Below are 26,323 nucleotides of genomic sequence, written 5' to 3'. Positions count from 1 at the left end.
ACTGTGCCTTTACTGCAGCAACAACAGAGATACACATTTATTAGACTGGTTAGAAATCGATCCAATGCACTCCCCCTTCTCTCTGTCATTATAAGTGCTCCAAACTGGGAGGGGTGGTGGTGGTGTTGTTACGAAGCCAACTGGAGTAAACTGTCTTTGGAATATATCTGGAGTGCAATTCACAGATTAAACAGGTTTACTCCACATTGAAGCTTTTATGAGGAGTCAGTCTTCTTTGTTGGGAATTTTAGTGATAAAATTCTATTTAAAATAAGATGATTTAATTACCAACTATTTTTAAGTAAACTGATCATAACTGAAGCTACTCAATCTGTAAAACTTTAGATTTAGACAGGTCACTTTAGTCTGCTTGGTTAAATCAATGCTATAAATATCAGCAGTCCTGTCAGTATCAGTTCAGCAGCTAGCATCTGTTGACAACATGTAAACAAATTTAAGATTACATAAAAGTTCTTAATTGATAAACAGTCTTAGACATTCTTCTGACCTGAAACAGAAGAACATCTCTGTAGATAAGCCTTCAAGAAGTTATTCAATTCAAAAAAAGATAATTTCAGAAATTGACATTAAAACCATAACTTACACTATGTGCTCCTTGAATTGTGCGGACTAAGTTTAGCCCTTTCCAAACATAGATGTCTCCATTTAAAGCACCAGAGTACGTGATATCTTCTTTTGCACATGCTAAACAAAGTATAGTTTGGAGATCTCCTGTTTTACCAAATATTCCTCTCTTTGCTGTCAGTGCGTTTCCACACAATGTCCAAAACTGTGAAATGTAAACGGCATATTAGGAAAAATTTCTGCACAATTTCTGTTTTTTTCATATTAGTATGCAGATCTCACAGATGTACATCGTTACAGAGCAGCATCTGGACAGACATGCTCCTGGTAGTCCTACCAGGCTGCCCATTACTCCAAAACTTCCCACTTAACCAAGGAACCCCCCAGGTAAACGCAGTAAGTCTAAGAATAAACCAAAATAAGCAAATTGTTTGAGAAAGTGAGGCACAGTTCTGACTTGCTATTGCTACACTACCCCTTCTCATTATCTCACTATCTTTTATGGTGTTTTGCTCGGTGATATGTCAGTAAGAATGCACACCTTTTAAAGCCAGGAACATCTCAATTTTCTTGCCTGCAAAACTTAAAATACAGGTGTAGTTCTGAAGTAATAAAATACTTTATCTTACAGAATTTATGTGCCTGGAGTAGACATCTCTGCCCTTTTCCAGTGTACTGAGAGATATACATCCCTCAAATATAGTTACATTTACTGAGTAACCATCTACTGGATGGAGACTGCAAATGCTTGTATAAGAAACAACTCTCGAACTATGAGAGTAATAGGTTCTCTACGTCTACACAGACACAGTAACATTCTGCAAAAAAAGAACATAAGACTGACTGGGGAAGAGAAAAAGAGTCAAGACAATACAAAGTTTGTCTTGGAAGGGTGCCTGTAGTGGTGGGCTAGAAATACCATACTATTTCTTTTAGAATCAGAGTCCCTTTTTAAAAAATAAACATTAATTCTATCAAGCAGAGAGGATAGTTCATGTACTCAGCTCCCTCTCAAGGACCAGACTTTCCTGGGAAGGCAAAAAGCATTTCAATTAGATTTGTAAGAGACATGCTGAAATATTCAGGCCTGCCAGCACTAGGACGTTCTGGACACACGCAGGAACAGAACAGTAAATCTACGTGGTGTAGCACAGTCCTGAATGGACTTGCCAGCTCAGGTCTTTATTAGTCAAGGCATCTATGCCCTGTGGTCTGTTGTGCACTGCAGAGATACTGTCAGGGACTGGACAGGAATATTGAAATGTCTAACATAGATGCATAATGTCTATCTCATTCCTGCTTTATATGCCTACATCTTTTCATGGCTATAAGCTGAATTCTTAGGTCTTCCTCTCTGTACTCACTCCTATAAAATTCCTATAAAGCTGAATTCCAGCAAATCCTTGGATCAAGACTTTTTATTTCAGATCCTTCTGTACTTCTAATTCAATTAAATTTTCCCTTTGCCTCTTAAGACAATTTATGAGAAGACAGCGGGAATACTTCCCCAGGGCTTTCATCCTGTGAGTAAAACATATACTCGCCTCACTTCTGGTTAGCTGTAGAAGGGCAAGAGAGCGGGTAGCAGTGTTAGGAAACGGGCGGAGGGAGGATCCTGAGATCAGTGTGAGATTCCTCAGCTCCTAGGCTTTACCACAGCTTCTAATGTCTGCTCAGCCAAATAAGCCAACAGACCTGTAACACTAAAGGAATAAATGGCACTATTCCCAAGCATTAGTTCCAATTCTCACAGTCATACAATTACTTTAGAGCTGTTCTTTTGCTTTGTTGCAAGTTAATTATCACATGTCCACAGCCTTACAACAAATGGCAAGTATACAGACTGCTGTTTGAGCATCACTGGAGGGGAACTGCAGAGGATTCATTTCCCCTCCTCACTATTTTTTTCTTTTCTTTTCTTTTGGCATGCCTCTATATGTATTTACTTTGCCTGGTATTATGCATGTGCAGGGTAATTATGGCCATTTTAAACAGAATACAGGTGCCAAACAATGACAGGTTTGGGAAAACAGCTTGCAGAATACAACAGATGGTATCATTGCTGTCAAAACCACCCACAGTTTGAAAGCAGCGGTGGTTTTAAGGGCACAAGCTTCTCAGTAACCAGAACTAGAGATATTAACGGGTTTCCTAAACTTCCAGTTAAAGCTCTTCCCACCCCAGTCATGTGAAATAATTGCCATCTGTTAGGAATGCTTTTGATAAGACACAAGAAAACTAGAAACCTGCAAGGAATATTGGCAAACAGAAGGATTACTTTCTAAGCTTTTCACAGACATGAGAATGTTGTGTCCTAAACTATAGTATATATTAATTTTCATATTTAAAACAACTCCAGAAAAGGTGACTTAGAAGGAGCAAATAGTGGGGCACTAGAGTTTTCATCTGTTCATCTCTGCAGGTCTTGCATACCTTCTCTTTGGTACTGCTACAAATGCTGGTAGCATGATAGGCCAAATAGCAAGCAGTTCATTCAATTCATTCTTTTAACTTAGTTCCTCCTATACCTGTTCAGTAACTGAGAGAAATCACTAACAGCTGAGACAATTTTGAGACAATTTAGGTGGAATGGAGAAAGCAGAAAACCCCAAAATTACAAGTATATAATGATAAAAACTGTACCAATGATCTTCCTTCCTTGCTTGTTAAGTGGATCTGTGCCTCAGTCACAATGTCTAAATAGGCTTCAAACAAAAAGTTTTGCTAAAATGTTTATAGAGTAAAGAAAGAAAAATATATATAATCTTATATTTAAAGCCTACATCATGTAAGAGGACAATTTTATTTCATGATATTTATTTACTTTTTAACAAGTAAGCAATAAAAACTATTTACCTTTATGTGTTTTACTCCACAGCTGACGATTCTATTTGGTTGATAATGGTCCCAGGAAATATCAAATATCTGTTAAGAAATACAATAAGCTGATTTATACATTAATTGCATTTCAGGTCAGTTAGCTTCCACCAATTTTTAGGCATAATCTCTGTTGTACAAAGTACTACTAAAAAGGAAAGAATGCTATTTAGGTAAATTTGGAACTCTTTGTAAACAAAGATGAAGGCAAATATGCAGGCTTCCTCACACAGTTCTGTCAACACACCTCATTCCTGCCTTCACACTTCCAATCTATCCCAGCTCCAAGGTGTTACTGAATAAATGGTACTTACTGTCTCACATAAAATGGGAATTATAGTGTAATATAACGTTCTTCTCATTTAGGGATGAAAGATCAGTATATTTATCTTTATTCATTATTTTAGGTAAAAGGTACAGTGTCTAATTTAACAAGATTATGGAAGACCACGGTGACAAAATGAGTGAATGTAGTTCATCTGACCTAATCTACAGAGTTAAAATTGAATTTTTCGTTTTGATTAATGTTACATTTACATTTTTAATAGTACACATCAAAAAATGAAGTATCAGATCCTGCGTAGCTTACCAGAACAAACTTACAGTCTATTCTATGCCTATGGGATTATGACAAATGAAGAATATTGTATAAAGACTGGAAACAAAAAGTTTGTAATTTGGCCCAGATTTTCAACAATATGTCATTTTTAGACTTTTTACCCCCGGCATTCAGCTTTTCAACACCCAAGCTGAAAAACAGTGAGGTTACCACAACCATAAATCACTTCAGGAAATGTATGTCTGTAGAGAAAGACAATGGGACATTTTGCTTCTGATATACTTAACAGCTAGCTGAGGAGCTAAGTCACAAGAGAATTTCAATCACCTTACAGGACCATACTATCTTAAGCTTACCCATCGTTCATTTTATACACGAGGAAGCAATGCCTTCCTGCAAACTACTTGTTTTCTTTATAAAGATATCATCAGGATTTACAATAGTTCAAGTACTATTTTGTTTGAATCTTGTTAGAACACAGAAGATACTTCAACTCCAGAAATGCTTTATGATGCGTGCATGCTAAATCATCAGAATTTGTGCCCTAATTAGATATGCATTCTTTCCCACTCCCTCTTCAGTGCAAAATCTCCTTTTTGTGGTTGTGAAACTCTACTGGGACTAAGATCTTAGTACTTCTTGCCTGTCCTGGAGTCTTCCGCTAATTCAGAACCTGATCTTGTACCTACTGAGGTCAGTAGCAAAACTTCCACTGATGTAACTTGGAAGTGAATCAGTTCTGAAAGAGAAATTCGAATAAGGACAAAGATTCTGTTCTGTTGTGAACACTGTAAGTAAAAATTAACTACCAGATTGACTGAGATGACACAGAAGATGCAAATAGACTGCATGTGCGCACAAACTGTAAAGAAGGGTTTAGTCTGTTGCTTTGCATATATAAATACTCCATCACATGTAGTAAAACATTATGCTATTTCAATATTATAACATTCTAACATGCTATAATATCATAATATGGATAAAAGAAAAATTGTCAGAACATGTCCTTAATTTATTTTAATGTTTGCATCCTAGTGCTTATATATATTGGGGAGGTATTCCACTTATGCTAAACCTGTTAAACATTTCCTAATCCTGAATAATATTCCAAACTCAAACCTGTTCAGTTCTCCTATTTATTGAGTTTATGATCCTTTACCTGAAGTTAATAGATATAAAAGGAATATTTATCCTAATTGTGTTTCTTCTACAGGTAACTCTCTTAAGCAAAATAAAAGAGAGAATTAAACTTTCCCTCGGGATAAACTGTCTTTTTGACATATTCAGAAGGAACATTATCTGTGTCCATTGATATAGCATTTCGCAGCTCATGTAAAGAGCACTAAATCGTCCTAATCAGTGTGCAATTACAAAGTACTTCCTCCCTAGGCTTACTAGTCAGCTCAAGGATCCATCATGTGCCTCAGTTACTAACACAGTGCTGCATGCTATATCTGGCATAATGAGAATAAACGAATACCTTGTTCAGTATTTTAAAAGCCAGGTAGAATGATCAAAATCATCTTTGCATTAACCTAATACAAACCAAAATTATTTTAATAAAATTTTGCAACTCCCAGAAAAAATTCAGTAAATCCTTCATACAATTACCCTGTCTGAATGGCCTGTGGCTGTTGCCAGTAGTTTTCCTCTCTTCCAGTCCCAAACACACACTGTATTTTTGGCATCCAGTCCCACTGAAGCTAAACGCTAAGGAAAAACAATAGTAATCCAGTTAACAGAAAAACAACTCCAAAATCACTTTACTGTATTTCAGATTATTAGGTGTACAAACTGATTTTCCCACATGTGACTTGGGTTTGAACTACATCGCAAAGGCACCATCATGATACTTGCGCTTAACATTTACTCCCTGTAGAAAGTACTGAAATGTCTCATCTTTTCTAAAAAATCAGATCATTGATTTCAGGTTACCAATGTTTCAAGTACAATCCTTATAATGAAATACTTGAAGTGTTTGTTTCAGGTACACACCATTCTAGCATTTGATTTATTAATCTCACAATAAAAGTGAAGGGGAAATAGAAGCCCTCTTATTTCCAAATACAATTTTGTTCATTATGCTCATTTTGCTGACCTTTAGAATCAGAACTGGATATAATTTTAATAATTGCCTTTTACATAGCTTAGTATATCAAACCAATTAAAATAACTTAAATTATTAATTAACCACCAAAGTAACTAAAATTATTAAAATTATTAATTAATCATCAATTAAGATAACTAATAATTCTAACACTTATAAATCTCAATAATGCAAGAAAGAAAAAGGATAAAATAAAATGGAAGGGAAAATCTGCAACATACCCAGATGACCAACGGTTATTGTGAAGGTTGTAGACTTTTTCCCTTCCAGTGACTGCACTAATTATGTCCAACTTTATATTATTTCCAGGATTTCTTATTAGGTGAGAAAGCTTTGACTGCAGATCAGAGATGTTACAACTGGGTGTTGTGATCTGTACCAAAGACCAAGCCAATGCCAAATGTACATAACTGCAAGTGTACATAATGGATGTGATACCAATGCGTGTGGATAGGGGTATGTAATGGATATGTCCAACATGCATTAGTTAAAAGGAATATGCCTGAGTAACTTGCCCCTTGGGAAGAGGCGAGGCTGTTTCCATGGGAAACAATCTTGCAGCTCAGTAACATGACTTCTTAAAAACAGCCAGATCTGTTGTGTCCATACTGCCTATCCCTTGTTCTCATTGTCCTGTCTAATAACTTCTTATCATAAGGAATTAACAGTCCAACTGAAACTTCTATGCATTTTGCTCTGTTATAGGAAAGCCTGCACTTCAAGAACATGCAATAAATGAAACCTTTCTATTTGCCTCAAAGATCAGCAGATGAACCATCTGGTCCAAAGGGACATATGCTTCAGAGATCAGATTGACCAGATCCTTTCCCTCAAGATTTGCTTCAAGAACATGACTTGCAAAGTGAATCTCTTCAACTGGATTTCCTTGAACTAAATGTCCACTATTTTTTGGCTCAAATTTTCAATAGGCAAATTGTTTACAGTCTAGAGATGTCTATGATAATCCAAAAGACTGAGCTGGCAAAGAAAACAAGCATAATTACCAGAGATTCCTCTGAAATGCTACATTAGAAAAAATACTAATTGCAGTAAGGCTATCAACTACTGTACAACTGAGAGAATAAATCATTATTCATAAAGAAACAGAAGGTTCTGGTTTTCATTCTGTAGCAAAATAATTCAGAGACCAGGTACTCCATGCCTTTCCACACCATTTTAAAGTGTAGAAACATAGTGTTTGTCTTCCTTCTTAGGCCAGCCACTACACCAAAAGGCTCTGGTTTAAATGCAGTAGGCCCACATGCATCCTTCACTGCCTTCTTAACAGTTACAGTTCCTTTATTTCAGAGCAATGAAATATATCTTTTTTGACTGGTTTCATGGGAGTTGACAACATGCGTTATGCCTAATATAATACCTGAACTCTGCCTAGTGAATAATGCATAACCCAACCAATATCTTACCAGCAAATGTACTAAGCAACATGGTATTAATGAAAAGAAAAAAATAAAACCCAAAACCCCACCAAACCAACAAAAAACCCCAAAAACCTAATTACAGATTCATGCCACAAATATCTCTGAGCCCAGCCTACTTTTATGTTGTCATTCACTGAAATAAAAATACTCAAGGTCTTGAAAAACCAAACTGCGTGAGAATCTACTGCAGGAACTTGCAAGACACCAAATAATTGGAAGATTTGATTATGATACATTAACACAAAATCTGCCCGAAGACTCACCATATGTGAGTTTTTGAAATGGCAGATAAAGGTAGGTTCAAAATCTGGAGTTCTATCTCAGATGTGTACTGAATATCTACATTTAACCAAAGGTAACATGCTTGATTATCAGATGTGTGGTCATGAAGGAAAAAGAAAATCAAATATGGGAAAGAAACCTGCTCCTGCCAGTTACCAACACAGAAACATTTACTTTCAGAAAAGACTGTTGTAGCAGAAGTCTTACTTGTCCTTGAGCAATCTACACCTAGCCAGGGGCTTGGATGTACTGATCGAAACACAGGATATTTTTCATGGAACCTTCACCGATTCCAACTTTTTCTCACCTCTTTTATACTCTCCCTCTTCACCATGGAAACCATGGCAGTACTTACAGTATCTTTTAGATTCATAATGTGAACAACAGCAGATCTGAACTGTAACTACCAGTCAGGAAATTACCATTAGGGCGGTAGATGGACAGAGAAAGTACTAGGGGAAATTAGGAAATATTTTATATTTTCTTTTAACATAGGTCTACTGAGGAAGATCTCCTGCTGGCAGAAAAGTGATAAACACAGAATTTCCTTTTTGGTTGAAACACCCTTTTAAGTCCTCCTTCTGGAAGAGAAGTTGACAGAATTATGTTTAGAGTATTCACAGAACTACCAGAAGAAAATATCTGCCAAGTAGTTTACGCACATAATTAAACAATTATTTTTAAATCTACACAGATTTAGAAGATTGGCTAAAGAAGCTTACTGCTACCTAATGCCAAATTTGGAAGTGTATGTATGTATTATGGCAGTGCCCTCCTCACTTCATTTTAAAAAAAAAAGTATTATTTTTGGAAAGCACACAAAAGGGCTCATCTAGAATAACTCAGACCAGAAATTGAACTGTGCGGTATTGGTGAAATACTTCAATATAAAAGACATCAGCCTTGTAGGTAATTCTGTGAAGGGTAGGTATTAGTAATTTAAGGAGAAACTGCAATTAATTCCCGATTCAACAAAAGATGTTTTTAATCATAGGCAAACTGACAGCTATTCATTAAACATTTGACCAAAGTGCAGCTTGCCTCCCATCAAATGTCACCTCCTGACCATACAAACCCCCCCCCCCAAAAAAAAAAGTATTTTCAAATAGCAACAGTTCTGCAAGATATTCAGCTCCCATCAGTACTTTTAAAATACAGTAATAATTACACGTAACATACAAAATGGAAAATTTACTCAAAATATATCTGTTTCCAAATGTAAAGCCATATTGAAGGTACATAAAATAAAGGAAGCATATAAGCTATCCCTTCATTTAAGCTGCATATTGATCTTCTTCATATAGTATAAAAAAATAACAAACCCTGTTTACTCTCCGTTAGCCAGTTTGTGGTAAATTATGCCAGGCAAGCACCACAGAAACTACTATGCTGTCTCCAGGCAGGGTCAGCTGAAGTCCAGCAGGGAGTAATATTTCAGAACTAATTCATTTGAATGCCTGAAACAGACACCCTAGAGTTTCTGGTACAAGCATAGCTAATTAACTTGGCTAAAATATAGACGCAGTGTCACTATTTTGAGATCCACACTAAGTCCACATTCTGGAGCTGTGTGGTGCTCAACACAGCAGCTACCCTTGGAACTAGAAGCTGTGCACAGCAGTGGGAGGAAGCCAAGCTGACCATAGGGATCCAGCTCAGGTAGAGAAGCAGAATTATCTGGGCTTTTCCTCAGTCCACTTTTATTTAGAAAGTGGACAGCTGACAGAGGTAGCAGAGAAAAGAATACATTTCTTATTGCATCTATACCTTACATGACTTGAATTTATTTGTGGTTTGGGACTAAAATACCAATCTTTCTTGGATATTAATAGATAATCAATATAAAATAAAGATATGCATTAGAAGGAAAGGTGTAAGCAATGTATGGAGTCTGTTTTGCCCTGTCACAAGATGCCAGCTCTCTTGGGTGTGCTGACTAAATAAACTGGAACTGCTAGCAGCTCTGAATTCCAAATACTCAACGTCTTTCTACCATGCCCTTTGATTTTGGCTCAGCACAGCAGCTTCTTCTGCAAAGCCAGAAAGAGCAGCAAAAAGCCAAGATACATTATCCATATTTATGTTTTCCAGCATTGGTCTTGCTCCAGATATAAAAGCGTCCCATGCAAATTTTTATTTCCAGAACAAACCGCAACTTCTCCAGCATTTCCAGAAACAGAACGTTACTGTTCTGCAAGGTCAACACCACAGAAAGTTCAGTTTTAAATTACAGCACAGCACCCAGCAGGATTTTCAGAAGAGCCTCCACCTTTAATTCATACTGACCAGGCTCTTTTGTGAGGCTTTATTCCCATTAGGTGCTTAAATAAGTTTATCTACCAGTCTTACAAAGTTCAGAATAAGCAAAAAATGTAAAAACAGGTATTTCTGAACACGCAATGTCTTTAAAAATATAATAGCATTAGAAATTTTGTTCTGTTGATTTTTTTATTCCACAATTCCCAGAAACACCTTTTTCTTTAATTATAATTGGCACAGGAGATTTCAGAGGAAATGGCTTTACTTTTAAGAAAACTGGAGGAAGATATTTGAAAACTGGGCTTAAAATAGAAAGCTAGTTCCAATTTTTAATGGGGAAATGCAATCCATACTGCTGTTCAGTAATTCAAGTTACCCAATGCTTTTTAAAGGCGTTCAAGGCAATTGCTCATGTTGGTGTCCTTCATTTCAGACTAATCTTTAAACTGAAAATACACAAGATAATGCCCGCCCCCCCCAAAGTACTTTTGTTTCCTGTGAGAATACATTTTATGCATTGCACAGCCAGTTCTGTTCTCTGAAAGAGTAAAAAGTGAAAGCACTGTGGGGTCAGTGGAAGAGTAGCTAGGCACATGATAATAACACACTTCTCAATAGACAGCTAACCATCTAGTACAGCTGTTCTAAGAAAATCATCTAAAGGCAGTTCCACCCTATTGGGATGTAAATCTGAGGTACACAAGCAAATACAAAAAACAATCAGGATCTGTGCAAGAATCCAGGTATCAGCTAATCAAAGCATTCCAAAAAATACTTCAGCAACCATCTATAAAGTATGACCACAGCATTACAGCAGAAAGCTCATTTGGATATCAATAACAACAAAATTGCACAGATAAGTATCTATAAAACTATGAATGTGAAATATTTCTCAGGTTTATGTGAATCGTAGCTCTATTGTCCTACTTCACTCACAACTGAATGCTTTAAACAGTTTGCCTCTGTGTGTGTGTATGTGTGTGGAAATCAACGTGCTTAGCTGTGAATAGCCCACCATTTACTTATATTTTCAATTTTGTCTCAAAATATCATATAATCTAATCACATTGTACAAAGCCACACACTCTGTGTCCTAACCCCATTATTCAATTAAATTGACTGCACACCCCAGCCAACGAGCTCTCCTAGCAGTGAGATCGCTGGAGCTCCTCTGCCAAAAAAGCTGCAGGATTGTGAGAACTTTGCCAGGAACTGATCTCTTTGTACAGCAGGTGACAAGTATGTGGTGGAGGTATTACATTTGAGCCAGAGGGCCGTTTCTTCTCTGGATATTTGTCCAACACCCAATCCCTCTACATCATGATTTTTGCCTCAGAAACATCATCTTTGAAGGAGTTATGTTTACAGTCCTTGCATTAAAAAATTAATTGTAATAGGACTTTCAGTGCTACAGCCATACAGCTACCTAAACATAAAATACTTTAATGGGCATATCATCTAGAATCAGAAATCAAACTAAATTCAAAGAGAAATAAGATTTCACGGAGAAATTTCACAGAGAAATAAGATATACAAACCTGGCCATCTGAATCGAAAGCTAAGCAGGCAACTCCATGTGTATGTGCATCCTTAAGAACAGACACAGTCTGTACACGGTAGGAATCCCAGATGCAAATGTAAGGGTCCTTCCCAACCTGCCCTGTAGCTACTAAAGTTTTATCCGGGTGAACTGCAAGGCTGAAATAGAACACAGTTGGTTATAATTACACTTTCTGGATCAGTAAAGTAGTATAACATGTAAAAATCAGATTTAAAAGTAATATTTTTTTTAATTCTCAAAAACTATGAGCTCCTTTTGATTTATTGAAATGATCACACCGACTGTCTTCAAAACTCAGTTTATCCCATTATTTACCTAATATGTTTTACGTAGACCAACATGACTAGTGCTGAATACAATTTATCACATAATAATATTTTAACTAGAAAACTTAAGGAAAACATAACCAGAATTTTTTTTAATACTTTTGACTGATAAGCTGAATGAACACACAGGCTTTTATCTTAGTCTTTCATAGCTTTATGAAGTCAGTGGATCATTTTGTACAATTTATTCCCCTTTCACACATCAGCTCAAATATTCTGAAATATGGACCAGTGGCAGTTTAATGAATATTTTTCACTATGCAAAACACATGCAAGAAATGCTCTTATCTTTACATGTTTAAAGGTAGTAGCCTCAGAAGAGACAGAGAAATAAATTGTTTCTCCTACATTTGAAGAACAATGATCTGTATTTTAAGATCTACTTGAAGTTACTGCTGTCTACGGAGAGATAAAATTTACTGTAACCATTAGTTTACCTCATTTTCTCTAACAACCAATTAGAAACAGTACTTTGCACAAGAACTTTCACATCAAGCACTATTTCCACTACTTAAATCCAAGAAAGGTGCCAATGTTTCAGAAACTGTTTCCTGGTTTTCAGCGATTAACTCTACTACCACCATTCAGAAGACTTGTTTTGGCCAACTCTTTCTTATACATTTATTAAACATATTAAACACTCAACTTTTTTATTCTGTGTAGTATTTGTACAGAGATCTGTTACTGCAAGCTGCACTCTAATGCTGGCTCTATTAGCAGAAGCAAACTAGGTTTCTGTTCACAATCTCTCATACATGAAAATCTCCACCAGGCAGCCCACACTATCCTCTCTCACCCCTGCCTAAGTATGAACACTAGTATTGACTTCCATTTTGTTGTGTTGGGAGCATTTCTCTTAGATTACATACATTTTCTGGAACCGAGCAGTAGCATCATTTTAAAAAAAATAAATTCCATTTTGCTCATCACACATACCAGATTTTCACTGTAACACAAAAGACGAAAGGCCACCAATTAGCAAACCTCATTGCACATTAACATGAGGAATGCAGGCTATCAGTAGTGACACAGTACCAGAAGCTGTTGTTTGCAATTATTCTGACCTATTATGAAGCTACTCTTCAACCCTTGAGGTATTCTCTTTGCCAAAACCCAGAGGATCTAGTTTGAAAAAATCTAACTTGGGGATTTTATTAATAAAAAACCCTCCCTAAAGTAATATGAATACAAAGACAGTTTTACACTATTATCCAGGAAACAAATTTGAACAATGTCTGAGTACGTGAGCTACAGATGGAATAAGGAAAAATATCCTATTAATAAACTGACATTCAACAGATTGCTTAGGGAAGCTGAATATGTCTTCTATCCCAGGAGTAGATAATTCTAATTATTAAGAAGAATTCATCAAAAAAGTTAAGGAAGTGTCACAAACATAGGTACTCAGTTTTTCATGTTAAAGAACAATTCATGCAAAAAGAACAATTTCAGCACAATGCCCAGTAAAATTGTCTTATCTGCTCCTGCACTTGTGCATTCCTCCTTTCCTTTATAGGATTGGATTCTACATTACAACTGCGTGTCAACTAGTTCACCTCAATTCTAAACCTATAAGGGGAATAAAGGATGACTCCACCATACTTAAGCTGTGATACCTATAATTAAGTCAGAATACTTTCCCTCAATGCTAAGAACCAGATGGAAAAGATTAATTGGGCTCATCTATCGTACTGCTAGAACAGAACTGCAGCTTAATTACATCTACCACTGTTTTGCACAGTTCAGTTTTCACATACTAGAACTTCCTATTTTATGTTTTGTATTTCCATTCCAGGATATAACGTTAAAAACAAGAACACATTTCCTACAACGTAAATACACCTGTACTTAATGTATCTGTTATTTCTTTTATCGTTTTTGATGCATGAAGTCAACTAGTGGGGGAACTAAAATTAGGAACTAATATCAATTTTTGGCACCTAAATAAGAAGTCTGATTTTTCAGAACCGCTAAGGACATTCATCTCTTGCTAACAGCCTTTACAATGCACTATAACTGCCTACGTTCAGTCTGGCTGTTAGATAACCAAGCATTTATTTTTGGCAGACAGAACAGTGGGTTACAGAGTAAGGAAAAGGAGTCCAATTTCAAGAACAAATCTTGGTGATGATTTGAAACCCGTATATGATTTAAGTATCTGTTGTGTGTTAAAATATAAAAAGTATATGTACACCTATAAAATATATCCTGCTGCATGGGTCACTTCCTGTCTTCGGACTGTAAGATTTCCTGCTGGCACAGGTTTTGTGACCTTCCCTGCCTTTTAAAATGAATATGAACTTCAATGCTTGTGTTTTGAACTGTTAGGTGCATTTATTCAACCTTTCTAAGCAAACATCCTATCCTGTATCTATACCATTTATAATGATACCACATCACCATTTGTGCCACGGGAAGATACTGAAATACTATGGTATTAGTGCAGTATGAACAGATTATTAGAATAGATTAAGCATTAAAACAACATAAATTTATGATATAGAAAAATATTATTAGGGAATTACTTCCTGTTCCTCCCAACAGGAAGATCATCTAGAAACAAAAGTATTTATCATGCAACCAGACATTCTTCTGCAAGTCACAGGCAACAGCTCTGCAGATTAGCTGTTCAAGATGCATTATTGTACAACAGAGCTGTTCGACTAAACTGAATGGCTGGACCACTGAAGACTTAACACCTCTGAGTAAGCTATGAATTTCTTCACTCCCACACCCCCTACCACACAATGGTACCTCCCCGTGCCTGTACTCCCTTGCTTGCTCATCCGCTAGCGTCTGCCCAGTCTTCTCAGGGTATGTACATTTGCAGACCTGTTCTCAGCTTAGAGAATACCTAACAGTTCCAGTAACCAATAACAAAAATAAATAAAATGGGAAAATAAAATCAAGACTTACACCTTAAAATCAGCATTTCTCTTAAATGTAATTCGCGTAGTTCTTGTGCTTTTCCCATAAGCAAACCACAAATTACACTAGCAAAGGGTTTACTATCAATGAGCATTGAGAGAAGGGTTGCTCCAAGGGGAAAGAAGCAGAAAACCAAGGGCAGCCTTGCTGACCAGGATGTAGTCCCACAAGCTCTAAGCAGGAAGGGCAGAAGAAATTTCACAAGAAACTTTGTCCCTGCTTTCCAGGTTTGTGGGAAAAGGAAGCGGATGCTCTCTTGCTAAAGAGTTGGGGTGGAAACAAGAGAGGATAAAAGTAGCAGCAGTTGCTGCTGGCACTGCTCGCTGGTAGTGGCAGCCACTTCCCCATAGACTCGACCCTCTCTCTGTGGCAACAGTTAACAGGAGCAGATGCACATGTAAAGTAAGAAGCAGAGATAACTGCTTTGGAAATGTATGTTCCCTTCCTTCCAGGGAAGGTTAAAGCAAGCAAGGGGATTCCTGGCAGTCTGCTCTTCTGGGCAGCTGAATGCTTTTGTGTATTCATAAAGCTAACTGTGAATACCAAAGCCACTCTGATATGTTTGCAAAAAATGTCTTTTAAGTACCTTGATAGGCACTTCTCTTAAGCCAACAATCCATTTAAGATGAACCAATAAACTTTAGGTAATATTTTAACATTACACTTCATTAATAAAAAGCTCTGTTAGGAAGAAGAGATTTCAGGGAACATTTCCTTTTCCTTCCCATCCAAGATCAACAATCATGAATCCAGCATCCAAGGCTGGAACCCTGTTAATTTAGGATAATTAAAGATGCCAGTCGTGTTCCAGCAGGGTCTGATGAAATGCTTTATAAAAGTCATTAGTGGATCCATCTGGTCTGGGGGCCCTGCCAGATGGTAAACTCTTACTACCTCCGCAATTTCTGTTGCAATAACATTCCGCTCCAAGATTTTCTTTCTCTTTTATAACCACATGAGAACTTCAAGGCACTGAAAGTATTTGTTTCTTGTCTATAAGTCTTTTTTCTGCAACAGGTTCTATACGCTTATGTATATATAATACAGATTTAAAGTTTAAAACAGACAGAGCTAAGTAGAAAAGTTTAGATATGGAATGCAAGCTACTTCAAATAGTTGAATATTACATTGAATATTAAATTGTAATTTCCGTATTTAATTTGTTCCCAAACTGTGGATAAAACAACTTTTTCTTCATAAAGCACACAGTCAAGGAACCAGAGGATTACAGATGGTAGAAAGAATAGATGACTGGGAAGAACAAAAAAGGGATGAGGGAACAGATGACGGTTGAGGAAGAGAAGTTTCAAGGAGATAAGAGAAGGCTCAGGGTGGATTTAATGACAGTCTTCCAGAACATCAAAAGCAGTTACAGGGAAGGTGGAGTACCCTTTTCACAAGGATGCACGGTGAGACGACAAAAGGTAAGAGACACAAGTTGCTTCATGGGAAATTCTGTCTGGATACAAGAAAAGCATTCTTCGCCACAAGAAGAATTGAAGATTGGAATAGTTTGCCCAGAGAAGTGGCACAATCTCCCCCATTGGAACAGATTCAAGACTTACTTGGCTTGACAGGACCCTGGATAACCTAATCTAAGGCTGTGCTCTCAAGAGAAAGGTGGTCTGGATGATCTCCAGAGGCCCCTTCCAAACTAAACTTTTCTATGATTCCAAATTTTGAGTGTGTAATTTTTCATGGTTTGTTTTGTATTAATGAATGTTGTATTAAATTGAATCTTTTTATAACCATCCTATTAACTATCCTTTGGTGAGCATAAATCAAGCAAATACACTTTTCATACAAACTAAACCTAGGTTTCCAGAATGCCCCACTTGACAAACAAGAACTGCTTTTTGAAAGGGGAAGCAAACCCCTGGAGTTCTGGATCCAGTCAATGCAGACTGTCATTGACAATCACCACGTTAGATGGACTTGTATCCATCTCTTGACAATGCAAGATGTCATTCCCAGTGCTAGGGCTGTTGTGCACCCTAAAGCTGCGCGCCAATTTGATGCTGTTCTAAAATAACTCTAGATAGTTAGAAACAGATAAATTATTCCCTACTTCAAATCCATCCTGTTTTAAATTTGGGATAACTTTCATGTTTAGACAAACATTTACAGAATTATGCCGTTTTATGTAACACAGTGCTATACAATGATAATGAAGACTTGGGGAGAAATGTGAGGTAAATTTAAAATCAAATTCCATAGCAATTTAGATACTGTCTGTATATGTTAATTTTCTTCAGAAATTAATGAAAGAATTCATGCTTTCTTGCTCAAAACCTGCTACAAACCCTACTGTTTTGCAGAACAAACATAGCAGTCTTTCCTCAGAATTTAGGCCAAACTTGTAGCAAAGTACTCGGGGCACTGACTGCACTGTGCTTGAATGACGGACAGATAAATAACACAACTATGATTTTCTTTTCTCTGCAGCAAAAAAATATCTCTGAAGAAAGAATATTTCCAAGAAGCTCCAAGCTTGTCCCTTAACAGGCCATTACGTGCCAGCAGGTATTTTCTACTTTGCTGCCTCCTTCAGCTCCGCCACTTAGTTCTCAGTGCAGAAAGAAGTGACACTTTCAAGATCCTGAGAGACCAGCAGGCATGTCTGAAGACCAGGGAACTTTTCAGCTACATTTCACTGCTCATGCGGTGCTAAGGACAGAGCTGTCTTCACGTGTCAGCAAAGAACACAAACGCTCTTTCAGGAATTCCTCATTTCACAGAACAAAATTAATTTCTTTCCTCAGCTGTTGGGGCCAAAGGGAAGACTGTAATGCACTGTACAGACAGAGCGTATTACGAGCAAAGTAAGGCAAGACGCAGCCTGATCCCCATTTCTGAATATAACACAAAACATAATGAAGCCTAATGAAAAGGAGCAACGGAATAAAGATCAGCAGTTAAATGGAAGCAAACGTGGGGGCCTGCAGGAGCAAGGGAACAAGAGAAAGGAAAGGGGAGTGAGGAAAAGGGAAGTGGAACAAGGCAAGAACAAAGCAACCTGCACAAACCCCACTAGATCATGCTGTAAAAACAAAAAGGAGTGTTGACAAGAAAACTCCAGGAATTTGACAGGCTTATTCTGAATATCATCTCCTCCCAGATTACTTCTGAAACATAAACACCACAACTATTATTTGAGGAAAATCAGTCTCTTAATAATGAAAGTGATGGCTACTCATGCACATACACAGCTCCCAAATTTTGCTCTTCCAGTGCAAGGCAGTGACCCCCACATGCAGTAAAGAGCTGGCGGGCAGACCACACACCAGGATAACCAATTATATCTGGCACGTTCCATAGTGCAGGTGACAGGCTATGCGAGTGCGCTGCAGGTCTCACTGCCAGAACAGACAACAGTGACCTGGTAGCTCTGATGCACACACAGACTGTGTGTGTATAACACAGTTAATGCACACACCCATACAAATGAATTTTTACACATGTGAACATATAGCTGTAATAACACTTTTAAATTTACAAAATATTGCCACACACTTGTTGCAAACAACTCAAGTACAGAACATGTTTGTCCTGAAAAAATAAGAATATAAATATTGATGGAAACACCACTGGGTAAGGGCAATGACAAAATCTTAGTTTACTGGCTTGATTTTCATTCGGTAATATCTTGCTTTTATATATATATATATATCACAGAACAGCATATGGCTACAGAAATATGTTTTTAAGATCATCTGGCAAGTAAGGCACTTTTTAGGTCTACGTTCTTACTAACTATTCCACTACTTGCTTTTCCCTTCCATCTTCCCTGTGTAGGAAGAAGAGTGATACAGCTAGAGGTTCGAGCACTTATTTGTCATTCTGCACTGGCTTCCTACCTAGAACAAGTCATTACAGGCTAACTTTCTCAGCAGCAATTTCTGAATTTGGTGGCCTGCCTCAGACAGCTACCATCTGTTTGTCAGAGGAAGTAAACACCTACAGTTCTGAATGAAGTCAATGCAGACTGTGATTGAAAATCACTGGTTTAGGCTTGGTGCTCACAACTGGTCTTGGTCACAAACTGAGTCTTAAGTTTAATCATTTATGAGGTGGATGTTCGGCTCAGCTGGCCTTGATGCAGGTCTTTGAAGCACACACAGTAATAGCTGTCGTTATGCTAAAGTATAATAGTTGTTGTTATGCTAAAGTATACTTACAGTGTCCTGGAAATGCAAGGGGCATTTTGACAAGGATTTTATTTCTATTTTCCAGAACTCACTTCGGGGGGGAGCAGAATGGTGACAAAAGCATGCAAAGTTATAACCATTCCTGCCACTCTAAAATTACTCCTCTTTGTCTTTGGGGAAATTACTGCTGAGCTGCTCCCTGTGCCAGTGTTTCTTATTCAAGCCTACGGAGTTATTCCACCACATTTCAATAACATTTGTTCAGCTGCTCAGTGCTTATTAGAAGTCTTGACAGATCAGGCCCAAAAGGCTGTGTAAGCAACCTAGCAGAACATGGAATTTGTGATTGCGCTGCAGAGCTACAGAAGGGTCACAGTGTCAGTCCAGATTTAAAGACTAAATTGCTTTTCATCAAATGATTAAGATTTCCCCAACAACAGAAGGGAAAAGAAGCAAGAGAAAACAAACTCTTTAAAATGTAATGTTTTGAGCAGAACTATTCTGCGCTGTAATTAAGGCCAGCTCCAATTTACACTCATGCACCTGTACACAGACGAAAATTGGGCAGGTTCAATAAAAGGGAATGGCACTGCAGCACAGTGGTTCGTCATCACACACGGCTGCAGTAACACAAAGGTCACACGGTTCTCTAAGGACATATTTTTCTCATGCATATTTACTTCACATATATCTCATGTATGTTCTGCAACTCTAAGCTTCTGCCAGTGAAAAGTAGTCCTAGATTTTATCCAACGCCCATTTAGTGACATTGAAAGCTAAGTATAAACAACAGTTGATGTCTTCATGTGGTTTTTGAGCAACAAGTGATCAGAAAAATAGACAGTATTTCATATTAGCTGCACTGCACCAAACAGAACCCACTGTGCAATTCTGAAATTAAACTACCATATAGCAGTTTTCCCCTTCAGCTTTCACTGAGTGCACAGAGTTTCCATTTGAGTCCAATCATATTTGCATTCACAATGCTGATTGCAGCATGCTGCAACATGTGAAAATAACCCCCAAAATGACACAACTATGACATTCCCAGAACTTTTCATATGTAGCATGGTGTGAGTATTTTTTCAAGAAAGACCTAAAGCTATAAAGCTATACTGGAAAGAGAGGGCCTTGGCCCATGCTGAGAGAAGTATGGAGATACTGCTAAACAAACATGAGCTGGAAAAAGTTGCATTGATGTGCGAGGTTTAGCCAGAACAGCTATAGTACTTTTTCTGGTCTGAAATAAAACTTACTGGGGTTTTTGGTTGGGTTTTTTTTTTGGTGTAGAAACAGAGCAGGAAACTACCAAAGCCATAAATTAGAAAGGAGAGGGAATAGGCTTTTCAGATACCTGAAGAATTTCTGGATAACCTCTTCCTGCATGGCCTCATTCTTTGCTCTGCTTGAAAATTATAGGCATGTAAGTCTGAAAATCATAGCAATCACTAAAAAATGGTGACAAGACTGTAAAGGCTTTGGCCAAAGAATGAGTAAATAAATACCCAAGACAGATATATGTGGCACTTCTTGACTTAAGCATTGTGATTTGACAAAATCAGTAAGACAGAGCTGAATCAAATCAATTGTAAAGAAAAACATGCTACAATTGGAGACCAAAAATGGAGGGTCAGGAGAGAGGGAAGACTTTCAGTTCAGCATTTCATTTGCCCCCTACCCTATTTTGTTCAATTTTTATGACAGTTAAATGGACAATGTATAATGTTTTGCAATAAAATGCATAGTAAAACATCAAGTAGATATTTGGTCTATGATGTTGAGATAAAAACAGTAACATAAATGATACCAGGTTAACTCAATGATTTTTCAATACATGAAAAACTAATTACACACAGCTGTAAATTTAGTATTGCTCAACAGAAACTAGAAAAAGTTTCATGTTCATCTGGTATAAAGAATTTTAAAGCCACTCTGAACACTGTGATTGAAAATGCAATTTACACATCAGATAAAATTTTTAAGTTAAGAAATCACAGCCACTGTCACATGCTGTAGCCTCCTTTATTTCCTGTGTTCACCCTATTTCAGTCTGACTGTGTTGAAATACCAGATTCAAAGTGCAGTCAAAACAGATGACATGAACTGTGCACTGCTACTAGTAATCAAACTCCTTATTTTTCTGATTTCATCACACTCTAGGGCTGAAACAACTGGACTGAACGGAGCTGTGCCTTTTCTCCCAAATGCAGACATGTGACCATAATGCAGGCAAAAGGTTAAGCCAGCAGCTCTAAAACTGGTGGTCACAATGAACAGCAAATATCTGTGTGATAATTAATTGCCCACAGAATGATGATGTCAATCAAGTTGTACTAGTGCTGCTGCAGATGGGTCCTATTCCTGACAGCACTGCTGAAGGTATTCCTTCCAGAGGCTAATTCAGTAATTAACTGCTTTGGGATTTCCTGGGTCTACTCTATTTTTTGTACAGCTAACAACCGGCAGTGAATATAGGTGTTAAGTATGCAGATCACCCAAGACACAATCCAAGTCAAAATGTTTGCAGAAACACCTGAGAAAAAGGAGAGAGGAAACAGAAAGAAAATCATGGAAAAAGGACAGATAAATAGATATAGCTAACAAAAGGAGGAATCAAGATGGACTTACAAAATCAATAAAATATAGAAGACTATATAAAAACTAAAAATATAAAATATATTGAAATTAAATATAAATATATAATACATAAAATATAAAAATATGTAACAGACTATAAAAATATTAAAATCTTTTTTAAAGGATATAAAAATAAATAGAAAAAGCCCAGAGAACAACAGTCAAGGAGAAATAGGAAATACTGTTGAGACCACAGAAAAAAACAGCCAGTGTCATAACTTTTCTGGATCACTCCCACTTTAATTTTAAGAGATTTCATCTCATCATCCCATCTCACCCTGAGCATTCACATCTATGACAATCTGTATGATCTGACAAAACTCATAGGCTCCTGCTAAAAAAATCACATGGGATAACAATATTGTTTGTATAGGTTTGCCTTTAACTGATAAGCAGAACTGGGAAACTTCTTACCTGAAGAACGATGAACGCATGGTGTTACAGATGCATCCTGCTTAGGCATTCTTCTAACAATAACGCTGTCATACAACATTTTGAGTTTAAGCACTTTAATGGAAAGAAGTAGAGAACAGCAAGAGCTTGATTCAATAATATATCAAACGAATGCACGCAGAGCTGCATTCAGTCAGTCAGAAGCAGATGATGATTCTTTTTACACAGAATGTCTACAGATGTCTACAGAAATGATAAATGTGATGACACTAAACGTGGCTGGAGAAAAAAGATTAATTTTTAGGTGCCATGAACTATGGGGAGTTTTCAGTGCTACTAAGAATGGATTTTCTTCCTTTGAACACTGCCAGCTGACGTTTCTTGGCCTTGCATTTCTGTGAGATGGTAAGACTAGAAATTTTGTTACTTTTCAAAAATATAGGACTGTACTCTGGATCATCAGATCACAGTGAGGGAGATAAAAAATTTTCCTGTGGTGGAGATTAGATTTAAGTTTACTTTTGTACTTTCTGAATGACAACTATCCATATTCTGCAGCCAGTTATCCCTCCATAAGCTAAGCGACCTCTAGGTATAATGAAGAGCAGAATCTTGCACAGTACACAGGAACTGGAAGTATCTACATTAGCCAACTGCTGCAAAAAGCAGCTAATCTTTGTTGATCATGCTGTAGTAGAAACTTCTGTTTTTTCAAGTTCAGCAGGTGAAGTAGAGGTGAAAGACACAGCTGAGAAAAATGTGTGCTTAACTGCTTTAGAAAATCCTCACAGGACACAATATAAAGACATTAGAAAAAGCTAAAATTCAAGTCCACATAAATTTGATATCACAGAATTCATTCTACAGTCAAGGTCTTTTCCCCACTGGAATCTCTAGCACCTGAGACACAGACATTACACACTAAGCATAGTTAAGGTGTTCACTTTGCCAGGTGGAGGTTTTCCGATGTCTAGGTAAAGCAAGATAATTTTGAAGTCTTACACTGAAATAAAAACCTTATTAATCAAAAGTAATCAAAGGATACAATTTCAACAGAAATCTGGCTCATAGCACTGCCTGCAGTAATCGAAAATGTTTCCAAAGCTCAGTTGCTCAAACTGAAGCATGGTATGTGTTTTGCTTCACCTGTGAAAATATGCCTACATATGGCCAACTCACATGTCTTAGAAAATCACCATCAAGACATCTATTTGCTAGTGGAATTCTCTGAAGATCTCGGACACAGGCACCAAGACTTCAGCTGTGATTGCTCCATCTCTGACTGTTACACTAGATGCAGGAACTGGGAACAGGGAGACTGGAGGTGAAAATGTCTTAAGATATTAAGAGTTCTTTAATCTAGCAGCAACAGAAATCTGTGGGACTACAAAGGTCCATTTCTTCTCAGAAACTGGAAGTGAACTCAAAATTTCTCCGGCTCCACATTACAGCTGCCAACTAGATGGAAGTTTACTAGCAAAGGGTTTATCTCACCTCCTTCTAGCTGTTCATCACAGAGAGGCACTGTGAAGGTTAAAGGACTGTGAAAGCCTATGTAAAAGATAACAAAACAGATGTACAGTTAGCTTAGTGCCTCCCTCTTCATCACAGTAATAAAGGAAGCAGCCTTTCTTCCTGAAGGCAGTACATATAAATATATCCACTACAAACAAGGGCAGATACCAAATATATCTGTAAAGTTATTTCTTCACAAACTGTAGGTAAATGGTGATTTTATTTAGGCCATATAACCTGTGGCCTTTGTCAATCTGAGAACTGTAACTCAAAGTATTTCAATAAACTGACATTTTTCCAAATTTACTTAAAAGTCAGATTCTGCCAAGTTTTTCTTAGTTATATTTTCGGCTACTGGCTAACAGAAACAAACCTAACACTGACATATGTCACTGAGACCTACATTTCCTATTAAAACAACTAAAAATACCGTAAGAATTAGATAAACACATTAAAGCCCTTAAAAATCGTGCTTCACTCAACATGTACAAACATTGATTTTATCTTTACAGAAATCACTAAGATAGTATGAAAATATTACCCTTTGCCATAGCAGTGTAAAACCCAAAACTATGTGATTTAAACAAATTTATCTCACACCTGTATCTGGTGAAAGACAGAAATTCACTTATGTCATTTTTAAAACTGAACTGTATAGAAAAATTATAATCAGGAAGGTAGGTTTCTTTTAATTTTCTTATGTCTTTCCTGATTCATTGATCATTTTTATGTGTTAGAATAATTCTATGATGCTTAATATTCAAATAAACTTTGTATGGTTACTAAAAAAAATTTCAATTATTCCACTTCTAATTTGTTTTTAACCCTTAGTATTTTCTTTTGATAGTATTATTTCCTTTAAGTCATTTACTGCCATGTTATGTAAGTACTTTTCATGCTTTTCTAAAAAAAGAGAGAAACCAAGGAGAAAAAGTAAATGGCTTTACTAGTTACTCAGTACGTCAAGTTCACTGTAGACAGGTGGTCCATACAAAAGCAGACTGCCTGAGGAGCTAGAAAGTCCATTAGAAAGTCAATTATATTATTCCATCAACCCACTGTCTAACCAAGGAAAAGAAAGAAGCAGCTTCAGCTGTAAATGTTTATACTAATTACACAAATCAAAGTAAAATCTTTCTTTGCTATTGCCTTTTGGAATCCCACAGAAGACTGTATAAGCTCTAACAATGTTTTTTGTTTTCCAGGGTAATGTGGGCATGAGCAGTGCTTTCAGATGAGACACTGCAGTTCAGCAGGTCTAGAAAAACAAATTACTTCTTAGACTTCTATGATATAAAAGTTTATCCTTGAGATTATAATTCCAAAAATCAGGAGTTAATACTAACATAAACATAGTATTTTAACGATATTCAGGAAGAACATGTGATAACTGTTTGAAAGCATATCAGGACTATGTCTATGTGCATAATAACATATATACAACATAAAGAGTATGCACACGCAAGTCACTGTGCAGTCTGTATCTAAGAAAGCCCATTGTATGTAGTCTGGGTACTGTATAAAAGACATCCCTTGTCTCTGCCACCGAGATTCACCAGCTCCTCTGCTACAGATGACAGCAGAATCTACTTCTCCCAAATGTCTCTGACCTAACACAGGGAGGCACCATAAATTAGTATTGCTAAAAGCAATAGAGATGATGGGTAAGAAAGTTCAAAAAGGCTCAAGCTGTCTACCTTAATGACAATTAAAATTCTCTAAATTCTTATATCATGTGGACAGCCTCATACTTTACCAGAACAAATCAAAGAACTGAATGAGAGTGACTAGTACCTCTTCTCAAGAAACAAAGCAAATGTATTATTTGGCACTGGATTCATAAATGTGGAATTCCATAAAGGAGAAGGATATACCAGGTATAAGTTGTCTTAATACATCCCAAGCTTCATATGCAACACTAGAAAAACTATATACAGATTTCATTCTTCATTAGCTTCAGAACAGAAACGTATGACAGCAAATACAACTTCTACAAGTGAAATAAATCGAAAAGCTGTTTTACCAATAACTGTTTATACAATCATAACTTTTTACATGCATATTAAAATTTAATTTAAGATTTTAATACAATAAATCCACCTAATTCAAATTACTGCATCTACAGGGTCTACGGGATATATCATAGATACAGCATACTCAGGGTATAGCTTTCAAAATGTTGTGTGGCAAAACAGCTTCTGAGCTGATTTGGGTATTCATGTGTTGTGTTCTCAGTATAGGCAAATAGATCAAATGGGAAGCAGATGTATTTTAAGCAATGGTACATTGGAGGAATTCCCAGATTTGCCACTGAAAGAATAATAAAACTAAGGATAAGTTTGCCCTTTTTGAGTTCCGTGCTAGTGGTACCTAAGCTAGCTAGTTTAAAATATCTCCAGGAACATTATACTCTGCAGTACTAATATACTTGCAGTTCAGCCAAAAATACAGCCATGAATATTTTCTGATTACATTTGTATTTTTGAAAGCAAAAGATTAATACATCTGACTGATGTGTGACACATTATCCACATTCTTCTCTTTCTGGCAAAAATATCAGACTAGTTGAGAAACAACTAGATTTTTAATATGTTAATTTGTTCAATGCATTTTGCATAAACTTGATTTCATTTTTGTATTATGCAGGCAGCTAGAATAAGTAAAAAAAGATCTGTAATCAACTCAGAATTAAAAAAAAATTGTAAGC

General features: G+C 36.8%; 1 protein-coding gene across 3 annotated transcripts in view; it reads right to left on the bottom strand.

Annotated features, from left to right (window-relative positions):
* Window positions 1-26,323, bottom strand: part of EML6 (EMAP like 6) — a 118,083-nt gene that overhangs the window by 70,140 nt on the left and 21,620 nt on the right. For all 3 annotated transcript variants that reach the window (XM_027783268.2, XM_005235031.3, XM_055816009.1), the window contains exons 2-5: window positions 11,647-11,806; window positions 5,633-5,731; window positions 3,442-3,510; window positions 605-790 (exon numbers count right to left, since the gene is read on the bottom strand). In XM_027783268.2, coding sequence (XP_027639069.2) covers window positions 605-790; window positions 3,442-3,510; window positions 5,633-5,731; window positions 11,647-11,806 — 514 coding nt within the window. The remainder of the gene's footprint in view (window positions 1-604; window positions 791-3,441; window positions 3,511-5,632; window positions 5,732-11,646; window positions 11,807-26,323) is intronic.

The sequence above is a fragment of the Falco peregrinus genome, chromosome 11 (assembly GCF_023634155.1).
Source record: "Falco peregrinus isolate bFalPer1 chromosome 11, bFalPer1.pri, whole genome shotgun sequence".
In the NCBI taxonomy this organism is placed as follows: Eukaryota; Metazoa; Chordata; class Aves; order Falconiformes; family Falconidae; genus Falco; species Falco peregrinus.
Note: the sequence above shows the minus strand (reverse complement) of the source record. Positions and strands in the feature narration are given on the sequence as shown.